General features: G+C 39.0%; 1 protein-coding gene across 2 annotated transcripts; it reads right to left on the reverse strand.

Annotated features, from left to right (window-relative positions):
- Window positions 1-12,263: 12,263 nt before the first annotated feature.
- Window positions 12,264-19,152, reverse strand: LOC137944166 (probable plastid-lipid-associated protein 12, chloroplastic). 2 transcript variants are annotated; one of them, XM_068789727.1, is made up of 5 exons: window positions 18,977-19,152; window positions 18,759-18,888; window positions 18,543-18,596; window positions 13,084-13,440; window positions 12,264-12,652 (listed from the first exon to the last, which is right to left on the reverse strand). In XM_068789727.1, exons 1-4 carry the CDS (start codon window positions 18,994-18,996, stop codon window positions 13,414-13,416), a joined length of 231 nt encoding a protein of 76 aa, XP_068645828.1. In that variant the 5' UTR covers window positions 18,997-19,152; the 3' UTR covers window positions 12,264-12,652; window positions 13,084-13,413. The 2 variants fall into 2 exon arrangements, with proteins under 2 accessions (XP_068645828.1, XP_068645826.1); XM_068789725.1 differs by having other exon boundaries at window positions 13,084-13,549.
- Between the last annotated feature and the right edge of the window lie 14 nt (window positions 19,153-19,166).

Raw genomic sequence — 19,166 nt, forward strand, 5'->3', positions numbered from 1 at the left:
CACAAAGTGGTGGTAAAGTTTTTAAAAGAAAACATCTTTAATCGGATTGGTACCCCGAGAGCGATCATCAATGATGGGGGATCTCATTTTTGTAACAAAGCATTTGAGACCTTGTTGAAGAAATACTCCATCACTCATCGGGTGGTATGGAGTGGACACCCGATGAGTGATGCTTTATGGGCCTATCGAACTGCTTATAAGACTCCTATTGGGATGTCTCCATTTCGCCTAGTGTTCGGCAAAGCATGTCATCTACCTGTTGAGCTTGAACATAGAGCTTATTGGGCCATTAAGGCTTTGAATTTTGATATGAATCAAGCGGGAAGGAGAGGAAATTGCAATTGAATGAGTTGGAGGAGATACGTCATGATGCTTATGAGAATGCCAAATTGTATAAAGAGCGAATAAAGCTTTTACATGATAAATTTATTTTTCGCAGGTCTTTTACTGTTGGGCAGAATGTTTTACTTTATAACTTACAATTGCATTTGTTTCCAGGGAAGCTGAGATCCAGGTGGTCCGGTCCATTTGAGGTTACACAGGTGTTTCCTCATGGCGCTGTTGAGATCCGCAATCACAGAGACGGGTCGGTCTTCAAAGTTAACGGTCAGAGGCACAAACCGTATCGTGAGAATGTCCCCACATCGGAGGAGGTGATGGTGATTTTCTTGGAGGAACCTGTCCTTTCATCGTGACTGCGTCAGAGTCTTGCTTACGACTATAAACTTAGCACATTGTGGGCAATCCCCACTTTTCTATCCCTTTGTACATTACAGTTTTTATTTTTTGGCTTATTCATTTTTATTGGGATAACCTTTGGTCTGTACTCAAACAACCGTTCTGGGATTGACCAGTTCGATCTTGAAGTATTGAATGAAAACCTTATGGTAAGTAACTCAAGGACTTGTGTTCAGCGCGTGATTCCTGCTGCCTTCAGTGGCCAGTCACACGGAGATTTCTTCAAAGTGTGATGTGGGATAGCGGGTTCATCTACGGATGATTACCTACGGGAACGGCTGATACGAGTAAACCTTCTTCGAGGGAAACTATGTATCATTCCTGGGGGTCTTTATTGACTCTTCGGTATTATTGTTGATGACCAAACACATATGGTCCCACCTATGGATTTAGGAGCCTTGAGGGTGCTTAACCCTTACTCTGTTGGAGTATAACCAGCCAAGTTGTGAGTCAACTGGAGTATAATCAGATATTTTAGTGATTGTTAGTTGGTTTGTTTGGTGTTTTAACTTTTCCCCATTGTAGGACAATGTCAGGTTTAGGTTTGGGGGGGGGGGGGGGGACGACTCTTTTATGTCTTAGCAATGATTTTCTTTTGATTTTTGTTCGTGGTTTTCAAATTACTCCTCTTAGTATGTGGTTAACTTTAGTAGAGTTAAAATAAGTTGCTCAAATGTGTTTCAATTTTTTTTGTAAAACTGTGTAGAATATGCCTATTAGAAATCTGATATCATTTGTTGTGATCCATGAGAATTCAATGGGATAACTTACTATTGCATTAGACTTGGAACTTAGTTGCAAAAGAGAACATGTAAATCTAGTGTTGATCTATGTTAGTCTGAATAGTCTTGTATGCCTATTTGATCTTATTCTTTTTTATATCTCAGTGAAATTCCTTGTTGTAATGTATGAATGCAAATGGAAATGCTCTTGCTTGCAAAAGACAGATAACCTCAGAAACAGCTTGGGCAAACCCAGGGACATGCACCGGAACAGTCGGTTACTTAAAAATAAGCATGTGCAGTGAAGACGAATACAAAATGGTGGTAATACCAAAAGTATTCAGTGAAACAAAAATTACGCTGGTAATAGCGAAAAATGCGCTGGTAATAGCGAAAATGTGCTGGTAATAGCGAAAATGTGCTGGTAATAGCGAAAATGCGCTGGTAATAGCGAAAAATGGGTTTAAATCTGGAAGCAATGAGTTTCCTTAACTTTGATGATGAATTGGAAGTTGAAAGAAGTTGCATTTCAATATTGAAATTTGTATACTTCTTTTGTGAGATTGTCAGACAACAGGCTTACTCTACTATTTTCTCTTAATTGTGATGTGACCAGGATTTTATTGTTATTTGTTGCCTCTTTGTTCTGTTGAAGTAATTGCTTATGGGTCACATTGGTTCAGGTGGAGTAACAATGAGTGTATTTGGATTAATAATGTGCTATATTTTACACAGGTTTTCAAATTGAGCAGGGTTTCAAATGATTTTCAGATATTTTACGATATTAAGTGTTAGTCATATGCTAATGAGGAGTAGATTTTCTTCACTTTTCTTTTTATATTGTTGATTTAGATGAATTTTGTGGGTAAATTCCATGCAAACCCTTACGAGACACAACTCGTCCACTACTGTAAAGAAGGGGTTTAACGGCTTGTTGCATGCGCTAAATGCAATCGTGTTCCCTACGAAAGTGGCATTTTGTTTTCCTAGGCTTAATTTTGGTTATGTCGTTGTTTTGCTAGGGACTAGCAAAGACTTAGGTTGGGGGTGTGATATATGCCAAATTCTGACATGAGAACTAAGCTAATTATAATTGAATAACCCTTATAATTGTGTTATAGGTGGTTATTTATCGGTTTTCACATGAAATGTGCATTTATTGAATTTTGCATTAATCATTGCTCATATTGCATATTTTTCTCTCCTGAACTATATTTCATTACTTTTAGGGTTTATTTCTTCCTAAAATGATTTTTATGGATTTAATTATGGAATTTCAGGAGAATTTTGTGTGGAGAAAAAAATATTTACAGAAATGCCATTAGTGGGGAATGTGATTTTTAGGGCAAAATCGTATTGAAAAGGGAGCTCGGGGGGAGAAGAAAGGGGGTCGTCGACTGAAAGAGAGGAGACCTCGAGAGAGTCTCCCTCCAGCCTCCGAACGCCGTTCGTCACCGTCGTCCACCACCATCCGGCAATCGAGAACAGACTCGAGGAGAGCTCAAGAGAGTCTCCGTCGTGGCGAGTTCGACGCTGCCATTTTCTGCTCGCCAGGTCGAGAGGTGACCCGAGAGGCCCCCTCCGGCGCCGATTCCGCATTCCGACCATCCTCCGGCATCGATTACCCATTTCCGACCATTTTCGGAGCTATTCCGACTCCGACCGAGACTCGAGAGAGCCGGTCAGAGGACTTCGGCTCCATTCCGTCGTCCGCCGCACCACCTCCTTCCGTGGGTTTCTATCCTTCTTCGCCGGCGTCGTCTCTACCTCCGGCTACTCGCTCTTGCAACCCGAAGCCATCAATTTCTGGAAATTGCAGCACCCGTGAGAACGAGCCTTTGCTGCCCGAGCGAGAGGAAGGAGAAGGGGAGTAATCCATCATTTTGTAATTTAATTTTCCTATAGTTTGAACTTAGGTTTTGAATGATTATTAAATTTGATTTGAGAATTAATGTTTATCGAATATTTGTTTCCGAATATTTGATTAAATTAGCTAGTTAGGGTAGGATTGTAATTTAGGTTGGATTCTAGTATTTTAATCCGATTTCTGTCTTTAACTCTATGCTCCTGAGAGGGGCTAGATGCAAGGATTGAGAAACTGGATTCGTGATTACGTGGCGCTCGTGAGAGGCACGCATCATGGTAAAATCCAGAGATGATAATTTTAGCATCATCACAATAGGAAATTGATTCTCTGCATTCTATTGTAATCCGATCTCTGTCATTAACTTTAGGCGCCCGAGAGGGGCTAGATGCAAGGATTGAGAATCCGGATTCGTGGTTAGTGGCTCTCGAGAGACGCACGAATCACGATAAAATCCAGAGTTGACGTTTCCTGTTGTGCAAGTAGTTAATTAGATTATTGCTGGATAATTTAGGATATAATTAGTGTTTAGTTCAGATTAATTCATCATATTTGGTTAGGCTAGTTGACTAAAGAATACACAAAATTCAGTCCTCCTTGTGGATGTGACCCTCACTTACCGCTAGATTACATGAACAATTCATACGCTTGCGAGGTATAAATGCTGATGTAATAAAAATTTCACATCAGGCAACTGTAATGAGTTTTCAAACCCAAGGAGGTGGACCTAGTTGTAGAATTTCTAATGGTTAATCTAATTTTTTTTATTTTTTATGACTGGATAATTGCCTATCTTTCTTTTGGTGGTGCTTCTTCAATTTAAAATGAGCTATAAGCAGCAGTTCCATTATTCTTTTATTTATTATTTGATAAGCAGACGGGTCCATGTATTCTTGTTATGTGGAGGTTTAGTTTTGAGTCTGGTTTTTTTTTTTTGTACTTCAGTACTAAATGCTTCTGGTTTTCATCTTATTTGGAACTTGAAGCAGACTTGTTTCTCGTATATGCTAACTTCTCTAGTATCAGAAAGGACTTGGAAACACACTGCACTAGGAGAAAATTTATAGTGTGGCATCTTCTGTTGGCAGGTAAAGAATGTCTAAATTTTTGTTGTCTGCAGTATATTATCTGAGCGGTAACTTCATCTTGTTGCCTGTTGGTGTATCTTTCACCATTGATTAAGACTTGAAAGTTGAATGCATCTGCTCCATATCTCTTGTCTTCCATTAATAGCACGGATGGGTTTTGCTGGACTTCCATGATTGATCAGAGGATTTGAGGAAGTCTTATTTTCTGTTCTCTCTGAAGAACATTATTATAAAATTTTGAGCTCAACCTACAATGTTAGTGTCACTGGAATCCGTGTTGGAGGAAGTTTCATTGATACAAGTTTCCATGCTATTATTGACTTGGGTACCTCATTCACATACTTCGCAGATCCAGCCTACACCCTTCTTTCTGAGAGTGTAAGTCCACTTCTATAAAAGAAAGGAAAAACTTTCCTGGAGCATCAGTGCTTATTTATATGAAATAATATGTGTAGAAGTCTAGGATTGTAAGTTTGTATACCTGGCCATGTAGCTTTTTAATGGACAACCTGGGAACTAGAGGACCATGTGATAATTAAAAGGTCCTTTGCATCATATAGAGGCCAGTTAGTTAATTTCTTAGAAGAAAGCAAGTAGTCTGTTATTTTTGAAGATCCTAAATCCTAGTAACTGCAATTTTTTATACATGGTCCATCTTCTACTATGCATAAGTTGTGTCCTATTGAAGCAATCTAGTTTGATAGTCACAGGGCATAGACAACTACTTGGAAACTACCCATTAACAGTCCAGAAGCCACAAAAGAGACAGGCAATGGCGGAACTCAAGGCTCAGTTGTCCCTCCTGTCAACCATTCTCCTCTATCTATATCTCATCTCAGTCAGGCTAAAATCTTCTTGATGCTTTGTATATTTTATTTAGCTATTCTTTGATCATTCTTTTTTTCCAGATGAAGTAGGTTTTAGTCGCCCACCTACCATTGTTTTATATCACAGTTCATAGATTATACAATGTTTCCAAATCAGGGTTCAATTTACAAGCCACCTTCAAGTAACTCGAGAATTTTGTATCTAAAAAAAAACGTATTCAGATGACCAACTAATCATAGACATCGCTTGCTAGTTACTACAATGAAGTCATATTTAAAAACGCAAAAAATCTAGCGAGAATTCTATTCTCAAGTGTCATTAAAACAAACAGTTTATCATCAAACCACCTAAGAAAGGAAAAAAATTGATAGGAAAAAAAAGTTACAGAATAAAAGTGAAAGAAAGGAATCAGACCTATACCACCGGCGTCCTCGGCAAGCGAAACATGGGTAGACCATTTCAAAGCGGCTCAAATCATGGTCCAACCTCCTCTCCACTTCAATGTGCTCCTCCACATCACTTTCCCTAAACCCCTCTTCTTCTTCATCGTCTTCCTCACGATCTTCACGAATCTCATGTTCATGCCCTGGAGATCTAGGACGAATTAAACCCTTCATCGTTCCATAACCATCAACGCCCCACTCTTCCTGCGAGAACTGAAGTAGGAAGAATTGCTAGAGTCACAGAACATGGGGACACGAGAAGTGATTCCCCCAGACTTTTTAGAGTGAATTATGAAAGAGGTGGTATTTCTTGGTGCAAAGGGAGTGAACCGGTTGAACTTTTTCTTGGGATAAAATCTCCGGGCCTTCATGCGGTTCTGCATTTGTAGCTTGCTAAGCGTCAGAGGCTTATACCCGTTCCCATTGACGAGCACAAAAGACCCCTTATCTTTCCGACGCATGTCTTTTCTCTTGTCCATACCCTTATTCCCCTTCCAGACGCCTCGACCAGGCTTCCCAGAGATGAACCCCTGCTGTGAATGATTCGTATACCCCATAGGATTCTCCTGCATCAATTGCTGATGTGGTGTCGGCGGTGGCCACATTCTAAAACTTCGATTCATCATCTATGACTGATTTATCATCTGCGATTGCTCGTTCATCGCCCCAAGACAGACAAACAAACCCTAACCAGTCCCCAAACTTGAAACTCTATAATAATGCATTTTATATGTCTAATTGAAGCAGAGGGCAGCCCTTGGTAATGCATTTTTAATGTCTAATTAAATGTATTGAAACAAACTATTTTAATTTATTATACTTAAATTAATTAAATCAGAACCTATCTGAATGAAGAGCTTCGGTTTCATGGCCACAAAAGTCCCCTTACCTTTCCAACGATCAGATTCAACCTATTTTTACCTTTTGAAAAAGTTGAGAAGCCAAGTGCCCAACTTGGATGCATTAGAAGTAGAAGTCAAGAAAACAATCAAACATGAGCATGGGTGTTCTTGAGAAAAGAATGAAGTGAACACATTTGCAATTCCCATATATTTAGTTCTCCCACCCACCCCATCCTTCCTCCCTCCTCTTTTTTCCCTTCCCTTCTGTTTCCATATTGTCATTTTTAATACTAAGCATCTGTTGCTTACTTCCACATCTCCATTCAAGAGGTTTAGCATGTTATTAGAGGAACCTTCAAAGAGTACCAGGAAGCATCTCTTCTGCATTAGTCAATCCCCATCAGGCGATAAGCTTCCTCCTACACCAGGTTTCTCATTTTAGGACAATTTTGTTCCCCCCACCCACAAAAGCACTTCCCTCTTTGTCTATAGAAAGAGAAGGAATAAGAGGAATATGAAGAAAGATGGTAAATCTCTTGACTTGGTAACAACATTTTTAACTGGCTCCATAACAAATGCCAGTGAGATTTCTAAGCCTTCTGCTATTTCAGATGTTATTTTATTGACCCACAACGTTAGAAGGTATGGGTTGCATCCAGAAAGAATGCAAGTACATGTATCATAAACATGATCTGGTACATACCTGGTAGCAAAACCAGGATTGAAACTGATAATACATGTCACAGTGAAAACTGATACAGACTGAAAGAGTAGTCCACACCGGTCCATACATCCAATACAGAATAACATCTATGGGCCAGTGTCTCAGCTAACAGCCCTATACATATCTTGAATAGGCAAACAACGGTAAAGGAAAAGAAATTGAATCAGTGTTGTGGCCTATACAGAGGCTGCCACAAAACAGTAGCTCCCTTTCTTAGAAATCCTATTCTCTTGATATGTTGTGAATTTCTGAAATACGGAATGGGCTTCATCCTATCTCTTGATATGTTGTGAATTTCTGAAATACAGATGGGCTTCTTCCTTTCTCTTGATATATTGCGGATTTCTGAAATACGGAATGAGCTTTTTCCCTTTAACATTCCATTGATGTATCAAAGTTGCTCTCATCAGAATCATGTGACTTCTACTATAGCAGTAGAAAATGTCCTAATTAGAATTAGGCTTCTAAACTGTCATCAATTCACCTTTCCTCAAACATACACAGATTTGCAAAGACAGGAAAAATAAATTCTCAAGCTCCTACTGAAAGAATAAGACACAGTATCTGCTCACAGCAATATGTGTTTAGCGAGGTATATTCTCAAGGTATAGTGTCAAGGTATTATAAGATATCAATAAAAATTACACACAAATGAAGTCAACACTAAAAATTGGTTGAGCCAAAAAGAAGGTAAACCTTTGAGAAACACCAGAAGGAATAACTCAAATCATAAACAAAAGAAGAAACAAAACCCTATGAGAGTCTATCAAAATTCACAACAGCTCAGAAATGCAAAACAAAATTCCACTAAAACAGATAAATGACCTGCTCAATTTCCCAACAAAATGCAGCTTACCTGTATGAGGCCCTTTACACGCTAGACATTATGCTTTAAAACTACAATGTGGGAGTCATCTGGATGCAATGAGTTTAGCTCCTATCTCTCAGATTCAATACCTGCATTGTACTCTGCTGACAACTGAACAGAGAGAACCTCACCAGCCGCCTTAACTAGCCTACGCAAAAACTTCACGAGAATCTCCCACATTTGCAATGTACAGGGTCCCACCACATATGACGCCAACCAAACAGCAGGAGCCTACTGCAACAATCTGGGGTTTTGTGGGCCATTGTTTGGAAACAAGGGAGAAAAACCCTTCTTCAGTTGCTTGAAATGCTTTCTTTATCACATCTGCTGACATTCCCTGTTGTTCTGCAGCAAACCCTGAAAAAGAATACGGACCAAAAAAAGGTATTCTCATCACTCGCTATCCAATGTCAAATTGCACCATTTTCATCTTAATTTGCATAAATGCTTCTACCAACACACCACGGTTTTTGGAAATCACCAATGGTTTAAAAGGAGGCTCCCACATTGATATGCATGAGTCCATATCAGCAGTCAAACAGAAAAAGATACCAGTATTCCCCCGTATGAAGGGTAGATACTATGGACTGATTACTTATGCAGTTATAGCACTCAAAATTACCAGACAAATAAAATGTTCTCCATGAATCCAATACCATGTGGAGTGACAACTTCAAAGTTTGCCCATTTAGCTTGCTCAGATATGGATGCAAGAGCTGATACTGAATGATGGAATCCAAGTCTTTAAATGGAATCCAACTGGCCCTCAGAAGCTTCATTAACCCTGCTAACATCCCTCATCACACCCAAAGCAGCCACCAATTTCTCCACATCCAGAAGGATGCAATAGGACAGATTATTCAAAAGGCTTGAATATCTTCGCTCAATCATCCATCCAGCAAGGTCAATGATCCTTGGGTGACACAGAATGAAGACATATGACCTCCACATCATAATCAAAGTGGAAGTACTCTTCTCTGAGTTTCGTGTTGAGCACTTCATCCAGGTTTGAGTCACCATGAAATTGAAGCTCTTTATTCAGATAGGTCCTGGTTTAATTAATTTAAGTATAATAAATTAAAATAGTTTATTTCAATACATTTAATTATACATAAAAAATGTATTACCAAGGGCTGCCCTCTGCCTCATCTAGACATATAAAATGCACTATTATAGAGTTTCGAGTTTGGGGACTAGCTAGGGTTTGTTTGATTGTCTTAGGGCAATGAACGAGCTGTCACAGATGATAAATCAGTCACAAATGATGAATCGGAGTTTCAGAATGTGGCCACCGCCGACACCGCATCAGCAACTGATGCAAGAGAATCCTATGGGGTATACGAATCATTCGCAGTAGGGGTTTATCTCTAGGAAGCCTGGTCGAGGCGTTTGGAAGGGGAATAAGGGCATGGACAAGAGAAAAGACATGCATCAGAAAGATAAGGGGTCTTTCGTGCCAGTCGGTGGGAGCAAGTATAAGGCTCTGACGCTTAGCAAGCTACAAACATCGAACCGCATGAAGGCCCGGAGATTTTATCCCAAGAAGAAGTTCAACCGGTTCGCTTCCTTTGCTCCTAGAAATACCACCTCTTTCATAATTCGCACGAAAAAGTCTGGGGGAATCGCTTCTCGTGTCCCCATATTCTGTGATTCCAGCAATTCTTCCTACTCCAGTTCTTGCAGGAAGAGTAAAGCGTTGACGGTTATGGAATGATGAAGGGTTTAATTCGTCTTAGATCTCCTGGGCATGAACATAAGATTCGTGAAGATCGTGAGGAAGACGACGAACTAGAAGAGGGGTTTAGGGAAAGTGATATAGAGGAGCACGTTGTAGTGGACAACAGGTTGGACCATGATTTGAGCCGCTTGGAAATGATCTACCCATGTTTCGCTTGCCGAGGATGCCGATGGTATAGGTCTGGCTCCTTTCTTTCACTTTTATTCTGTAACTTTTTTATCCTATCAAAATTTTTCATTTCTTAGGTGGTCTGACGATAAACTATTTGTTTTAAAGACACATGAGAATAGAATTCTCTCCAGATTTTTTTCATTTTTAAATACGACTTCTCCATAGTAACTAGCAAGTGATGTCTATGATTGGTTGGTCATCTGAATACGGTTTTTTTTTTAAAAAAAATCTCGAGTTACTTGAAGGTGCTAATCATTGTCTTAAACTCATTTTGGGCCAAGCAAGCACTTCATTGGAAGTCTGCTATTGATATTCAAAAAGGAAAGGAGTCTGTTGTGTGTTGAGTAATCATCATTTTTGTTTTTCTGGAAACTGCGAGTAATTTTTTTTATATTTAGTGTGTTTAAGAATGTTAGATTATTAGAGGTAATTTAGATTATTGTATTTGCATGCGAATGTAAGTTTTCATGTTGTTAGACCTTTCATTTCTCTGCTTTCTAAGCATGCTTAAAGAACTTTCTTCATTCTACAAATCTTTTATGTTTCTTTCCCTCTTTATTGCGATCTTCTTTTTTATTTAGTGTGTTTAAGCATGTCAGAGTCTCAAAGGTAATTTAGATTATTGTATCTGCATGTGAACATATGTTTTCATTTTGATGGACCTTTCATTTCTCTGGTTTGTAAGCATGTGCTTGACACGTTGGCTGAAGGAAACATATCTTTTATCTGTCTTTCAGCCAAAAATATTTGCATGTGAACATATGAAGTGCTTGCTTGGCCCAAAATGAGTTTAAGACAATACTTAACACCTTCAAGTAACTCGAGAATTTAAAAAAAAAAAAATTGTATTCAGATGACCAACCGATCATAGACATCACTTGCTAGTTACTACAGTGAAGTCATATTTAAAAACGAAAAAAACCTGGCGAGAATTCTATTCTCAAGTATCATTAAAACAAACAATTTATCGTCAAACCACCTAAGAAAAGAAAATTTTTTATAGGATAAAAAAGTTCAGAATAAAAGTGAAAGAAAGGAATCAAACCTATAACACTGGTGTCCTCGGCAAGCGAAACATGGGTAGACCATTTCAAAGCATCTCAAATCATGGTCCAACCTCCTCTCCACTTTGACGTGCTCCTCTACATCACTTTCCCTAAACCCCTATTCTTCTTCGTCGTCTTCCTCACGATCTTCACGAACCTCATATTCATGCCCAAGAGATCGAAGACGAATTAAATCCTTCATCGTTCCATAACCGTCAACGCCCCATTCTTCCTGCAAGAACTGGAGTAGGAAGAATTGCCGGAATCACAAAACATTGGGACATGAGAAGCGATTCCCCCAAACTTTTAAGCGCGAATTATGAAAGAGGTGGTATTTCTTGGTGCAAAGGGAGCGAACCGGTTGAACTTCTTCTTGGGATAAAATCTCCGGCCCTTCATGCGGTTCCGCATTTGTAGCTCGTTAAGCGTCGAAGGCTTATACCCGCTCCCACTGATGGCCACAAAAGCCCCCTTACCTTTCCAACGCATGACTTTTCTCTTGTCCATGCCCTTAATCAGATTCAACCTATTTTTACCTTTTGAAAAAGTTGAGAAGCCAAGTGCCCAACTTGGATGCATTAGAAGTAGAAGTCAAGAAAACAATCAAACATGAGCATTGGTGTTCTTGAGAAAAGAATGAAGTGAGCACATTTTCAATTCCCATATGTTTAGTTCTCCCACCCACCCCATCCTTCCTCCCTCCTCTTTTTTCCCCTCCCTTCTGTTTCCATATTGTCATTTTTAATACTAAGCATCTATTGTTTACTTCCACATCTCCATTCAAGAGGTTTAGCATGTTATTAGAGGAACCTTCAAAAAGTACCAGGAAGCATCTCTTCTGCATTAGTCGATCCCCATCAGGCGATAAGCTTCCTCCCACACCAGGTTTCTCATTTTAGGACAATTTTGTTCCCCCCACCCAAAAAAGCACTTCCCTCTTTGTCTATAGAAAGAGAAGGAATAAGAGGAATATGAAAAAAGATGGTAAATGAGAAAAAGAACAAGATAAAACAAATCTCTTGACTTGGTAACAACATTTTTAACTGGCTCCATAATAATCATCACAAATGCCAGTGAGATTTCTAAGCCTTCTGCTATTTCAGATGTTATTTTATTGACCCACAACGTTAGAAGGTATAGGTTGCATCCAGAAAGAATGCAAGTACATGTATCATAAACATATATCTGGTACATACCTGGTAGCAAAACCAGTGATCGAAACTGATAATACATGTAACAGACTTTATAAAAAAAAAATAATACATGTCACAGTGAGAACTGATACAGACTGAAAGAGTAGTCCACACTGGTCGATACATTCAATACATAATAACATCAACGAGCCAGTCTCTAAGCTAACAGCCCTATACATATCTTGAATAGGCAAACAACGGTAAAAGGAAAAGAAATTGAATAAGTGTTGTGGCCTATACAGAGGCTGCCACAAAACAGGAGCTCCCTTTCTTAGAAATCCTATTCTCTTGATATGTTGTGTATTTCTGAAATACGGAATGAGCTTCTTCCCTTCAACATTCCATTGATGTATCAAAGTTGCTCTCATCAGAATCATGTGACTTCTTCTATACCAGTAGAAAATGTGGTAATTAGAATCAGGCTTCTAAACTGTCATCAATTAACCTTTCCTCAAACATACACAGATTTGCAAAGACAGGACAAATAAATTCTCAAGCTCCTACTGAAAGAATAAAACACAGTATCTGCTCACAGCAATATGTGTTTAGCGAGGTATATTCTCAAGGTATAGTGTCAAGGTATTATAAGATATCAATAAAAATTACACACAAATGAAATCAAACACTACAAATTCATTGAGCCAAAAAGTAGGTAAAGCTTTGAGAAACACCAGAAGGAAGAACTCAAATCATAAACAAAAGAAGAAACAAAGCCCAATGACAGCCTATCAAAATTCACAACAAGTCAGAAATGCAAAACAAAATTCCACAAAAACAGATAAATTACCTGCTCAATTTCCCAACAAAATGCAGTTTACCTGTATGAGGCCCTTTACACGCCAGACATTATGATTTCAGACTATAATCTGGGAGTCAACTGGATGCACTGAGTTTAGCTCCTATCTCACAGATTCAATCCCTGCATTGTGCTCTGCTGACAACTGAAGAGAGAGAACCTCACCAGTTGCCTTAACTAGCCTACGCAAAAACTGCATGAGAATCTCCCACATTTGCAATGTACAGGGTCCCACCACATCTGACGCTAACCAAACAGCAGGAGCCTACTGCAACAATCTGGGGTTTTGTGGGCCATTGTTTGGAAACAAGGGAGAAAAACCCTTCTTCAGTTGCTTGAAATGTTTTCTTTATCACATCTGCTGACCTTCCCTGTTGTTCTGCAGCTAACCCAGAAAAAGAACTAGGACCAAAATAAGGCATCCCCATCACTAGCTTTCCAATGTCAAATTGCACCATTTTCATTTTAATTTGCATAAATGCTCCTACCTACACACCACAGTTTTTGGAAATCATCAATGATTTAAAAGGAGGCTCCCACATTGATATGCATGAGCTCATATCAGCAGTCAAACAGAAAAAGGTTCCAGTATTCCCCCGTATGAAGGGTAGATACTATGGACAGATTACTTTATGCAGTTATAGAACTCAAAATTATCAGACAAATAAAAAGTTCTCCATAAATCCAAAACCATGTGAACTGACAACTTCAAGGTTTGCCCATTTAACTTGCTCAGATATGGATGCAACAGCTGATACTGAATGATGGAATCCAAGCCTCTAAATGATTCAAACAAAAAGATTTTCCAAAAAAAATATGACACAGACTAAAATTTCACATTTCAGTTACATCAACAAAAAACCATTTCAATACACCATAATAACTCTTATTGTGCAACCAACAAAGTTCAAATAATAGATAACAAAATTCCAAAGCATAAAAATAACATAATAAGGTTCTCACTCTTGAGGTGGTGGAAAAGATGATCGTTGATGTATCTCGAGGTCTTGGGGCCACCATGCCCATCATATATACCAACAAATGTTCCATAGGGGCCTGACTCAAGTGAGCTCAGTGGACCCAATTTTATCTGGCTTTGGTCCTCAAGCAAATTATTTGCCTGAACTACTACCATTGAGAACTCCCCATTCATGTGCTGTCCAGTGTCCTTATACTGGAGAAGCTCATCTTGCCGGCCAACAGAATCTGAGCCAGTGTGAACATACCAATCTGAAGATGGATGCCAATAGGCCCTCAGAAGCTTCATTAACCCCGCTAACATCCCTCATCTTGTCAGAGGTGGTTCCGGTCCACCTCTCTTGATTAGGTTGGCTTTCCGCACTTAAAACGACTAGTCTTTTAGGTTGTATTGGCTAGCCTCTTGACACATCTCACCCAAAGCAACACCAATTTCTCCACATCCAGAAGGATGCAATGGGACAAAAATTATTCAAAAGACTTGAATATCTTCGTTCAATCAATGGTTAATTCAATCATCCATTCAGCAAGGTCAATAATCCTTGGGTGACACACAAGGACGACAAGTGACCTCCACACCATAATCAAAATGGAAGTACTCTTCTCTGAGTTTGGTGTTGAACACTTCATCCAGGTTTGAGTCACCATGAAATCGAAGCTCTTTATTCAGATAGGTCCTGGTTTAATTCATTTATGTATAATAAATTAAAATAGTTTATTTCAATACATTTAATTATACATAAAAAAGTATTACCAAGGGCTGCCCTGCTTCAATTAGACATAAAAAATGCATTATTATTTTCGAGTTTGGGGACTGGTTGGGGTTTGTTTGACCATCTTGGGGAGATGAACGAGCAGTCGTAGATGATAAATCAGTCACAGATGATGAATCGGAGTTTCAGAATGTGGCCACCGCCGACACCGCATCAGCAGTTGATGAGAATCCCATGGGGTATACGAAGAAGAAGAGGGGTTTAGGGAAAGTGATGTGGAGGAGCACGTTGAAGTGGAGAAGAGGTTGAACCATGATTTGAGCCGTTTTGAAATGGTCTACGCATGTTTTGCTTGCCGAGGACGTTGGTGGTATTTGTCTAATTCCTTTCTTTCACTTTTATTCTGAACTTTTTATCCTATAAATTTTTTTCTTTTCTTAGGTGGTATGGCGATAAACTATTTGTTTTAGTGACACTTGAGAATAGAATTCTTGCCAAATTTTTTTCGTTTTTAAATATGACTTCACCATTGTAACTAGCAAGTGATGTCTATGATTGGTTGGTCATCTAAATACATTTTTTTAAAAAAAAAAATCTCGAGTTACTTGAAGGTGCTAATCATTGTCTTAAACTCATTTTGGGTCAAGCAAGCACTTCATACGAAGTCTGCTGTTGATATTCAAAAAGGAGAGGAGTCTGCTGTGTGTTGAGTCCTCATTCTTTTTGTCTTTCTGGGAAGTGCGTGTTATTTTTTTATATTTAGTGTGTTTAAGCATGTCAGAGTATCAAAGGTAATTTAGATTATTGGAGCTGCATGTGAACATAAGTTTTCATGTTAAGCGATTGCAGAGTTTGGAGACTGAGAACCGTGCAAAGGAGCGAAATCAGGAGGAGGATCAGAGAGGAAGGTGATGTGTGCTCAGAAAATCTTGTGGATGAGGGGGAACAAGTGGTTGGAGACTTGGAGTAGTTGATGGTTCCTTGCTGTCCCTTGCACATATGTTCTTTTGTTATTTGGACAGTGTGTTCCCGGATATGAACATAAATAGATAATTCAATTTTTTCGTCTTCTTTTCCTTTGTTCTAAATGTTATTTCCTTATACCTTACGATCTCTATAAATACCGTCTTCCTCATTAAGAAAAAACACGGCAATTAGTCCCTCTTCCTCATCTTCTATAGTATCAGAGCCCTTGATTAGCAATCCCTTCTCCCTTCCCATCGCTGAAACCCTCAAATCAGTTAATTTTTTTATTCAATTACTAATTTTTATAATTAAAAAAATGAAACAAAAAAATATTTCCTAAAAAACTTCTAAAGAAAGGATGGTCCTTCTGTAAATACATCTTATATTAAGATTACTTTCATTCCCTTGTCTTTTATAACCGACTTACGATATGACATGTAGCATCCAAAAAGGACCCAAAACGCAACCATCAAGACAAAATAGATCGGGCTGTCCATTCTCTCCTTTGTCCCTATAATTCCCTCGTTGATGCTACACAATCCCATAAACGGGTTTCTTTTCCGATTCCTGAAATAGAAAAATAGCTTGCATCGTTGCTCTTGGTATAGATATTTCTTTCTGTACAAAAGCCAAAAGAAAAAAGAAACAAGAGTTGCCTGCAAACGGCTTATTGATTCAGATTTTCTAGAATTTTAAGCTAATTTTCTTTCTATAAATACCGTCTTCGTCATTAATGAAAAGCAGGACATTTACTCCCTCTTCCTCATCTTCTATATGGTATTAGAGCCCTTGATTAGCAATCCCTTCTCTCTTCCTGTCGCTAAAACCCGTCAGAGCTCTCCGAAGATGTTGTCGTCACTACTGTGTCCATTCTCCCCGTCACAAACCTTGATATGAGCCTCGATTAATAAGAAGGCTCGTCGTCGCCGAAAATCGCCACCATAGCCGGACCTCGAGGGCTATCCAAAGCCGCCGTTGTCACCGCCAGTACCTATATTTTTCTCTCTCTTCTCCGTCTCTCTAAATAGCTCCCGGTTTACTATAAAACCTTCATAGAAGTCATAGCCCGTCGTTGTTAGCTCCGATAACAATCATTGGCTGGCACCACCTAGATTAAACCCCCCTCCCCCGTTGCCTAAGTTCAGCGGAGAAGTTATTTCCCTCCTACGTGTGTCACCTTATTTGTTTAACACTCGTGCGAGCTCACACGTAGAAATTTCGCACGTGCGAAAAAAAAAATGCTTCTCAAAACCCCGGCTGACTTTATACTCGTGGCTCCTGAAGAGACTCAAACCACTTTTAACTCATGTTTTGCCGATGAACATGCTAATCTTTTGAATAAACTTGTGGATGATCAATACACCCACATTGCTCAATTGGAGGAGGAGAATTTGACTTTGAAGGAGAGGTTTTCCATGGAGAATGAATTGGCTGATTTGTGTAGGCAATTGCAGAGTTTGGAGACTAAGAACCATGCCAAGGAGCGAAACCAGGAGGTGATGTGTACTCGAAAAAGCTTGTGGGTGAGGGGGAAGAAGTGGTTGGAGACTTGGAGTAGTTGATGGTTCCTTGCTGTCCCTTGTATATATGTTCTTTTATTATTTGGACAGTGTATTCCCGAATATGAACATAAATAGATAATTCAATATTTTTGTCTTCTTTTCCTTTGTTCTGAATGTTGTTTCCTCATACCTTACGATCTTTATAAATACCCTCTTCCTCATTAATAAAAACCACGACAATTACTTCCTCTTCCTCATCTTCTATATGGTATCAAAACCCTTGATCAGCAATTCCTCTCCCTTCCCGTTACTGAAACCCTCAAATCAGTTAAATTTTTTATTCAACTACTTATTTTATCCATAATTATTTTTATAATTACAAAAATAAAACGAAAAAGTATTTCCTAAAAAAATCTAAAGAAAGGATGATCCTTCTGTAAATATGTCTTATATTAAGATTACTTTCATTCCCTTGTCTTTATAACCGACTTACGATATGACATGTAACATCCAAAAAGGCTCCACAACACTAGATTGATTATTCCTTTATTTACTTGCTTATGTTTTCAACCGGCATTACCGGGCTGTGGCAGAAAAAGTTTCAAGCTCTCCAGTGCAGCATATAAATCTCTACGTGACAATTTAGCTGTGGCTTGACAAAAAGGTGGAGGTGTGGTTGGCTGCTCAGAGGCCTGTTTCGATACTAATCTTTGAATTCACAATATGAGAATGTCTAAAGAGTCTGAGAGTAACACTTCACTAACCAAGCTCAAATTACAAGCTTAGCCTGTGGGTTTTAGTTTTCCTTGACCATGAAGTGTGTTATTCTCAGAGTTTTCTTTTTCTTTTGACTGTATCATTATATGTATTTGTTTTAGAATGTAATAATATCTGCATATTTATAAAGGTGATGTGAATTCATCAAATTATTTCTGGTTTATATAGATATACATGACAAACATGAAATGCTGATTCATTTACAACGGCCATGACATCCACAACCAGAACCTTACCATCAAAGAGGTTTTGTTTTCCGGCCACTCTATCAGAGGGTTGATGAAACTGCAGATTCAATTTTAAGCAGGCTCCAGTTTGTTCTGTAGCTGTTATTTCAGAACGCTTTGGAATTATTTTGTGGTGTATGGATTGCAGATTGCTTATTGTTTTGGTCCATGGGAATCTGACTATCAAATGTGCTGCCAGATGAAGTGTGTTTTTAATGAGAAGAGATCCTTTCATTTTTCCTTTAACATGCACCAAGAGAAATGATTTTTCTTTAACGCCAAAACATTCTTCAGATAACGCAGAAAACGAAAACTCACAGGATCTGGCTCTCCTTGTAGATCTTTCAGTACCCGTACAGCGCGTTCTACCTCCTGCACATATCTCAATCATCAACCTTCCAAAAAAAAATCCAGTATTGAAGGACGAAAGATTCTAAGATCCTGAGACTTAATGTATTCTCAACCAATTCATCAAACTTCGACCTGAAAGCTCCTAAGGAACTCCCGGAAGTAAATAAAGCATAAGAGTTAGACCTTGAGTTGTTGTGGAGAAGTAGAACGACCTCTTCCTTGAATTCCGATAAGCCCTTCAATAAGGACTGATTCGGGTTCAGTGCCTAAAAGCTGCTGCTCGTCCACCACCACCACCACGAAATGCGGCTTCCTGCAATTGGATTCGAATTTTTCTTCAGTCTCACTTGATTTCTCGAACGAGGTGAGATTGTCTGAGGAAGCCACAAGGAAATCCTTACTTTGCAGCTTCAATCGCCATTTCTGCTGGGCAACTAGAAGGAATACTTCCGTTCGAGAGCTCCAACCGTTTTGATCGCTCAAGAGAGCGAAGATACTGTCTTCACTTATATTGCCTCGTCTGTATGCAGATTCGACAGACTTTTTATCGTGTCGAAAACGAAGATATCTAATTGATCCCGAGAATGAAAC

This window comes from Aristolochia californica, unplaced genomic scaffold (genome assembly GCF_029961685.1).
Source record: "Aristolochia californica isolate CCGP_79_NKW_82.1479 unplaced genomic scaffold, dmAriCali1.0.hap1 SCAF_11, whole genome shotgun sequence".
Taxonomy (NCBI): Eukaryota; Viridiplantae; Streptophyta; class Magnoliopsida; order Piperales; family Aristolochiaceae; genus Aristolochia; species Aristolochia californica.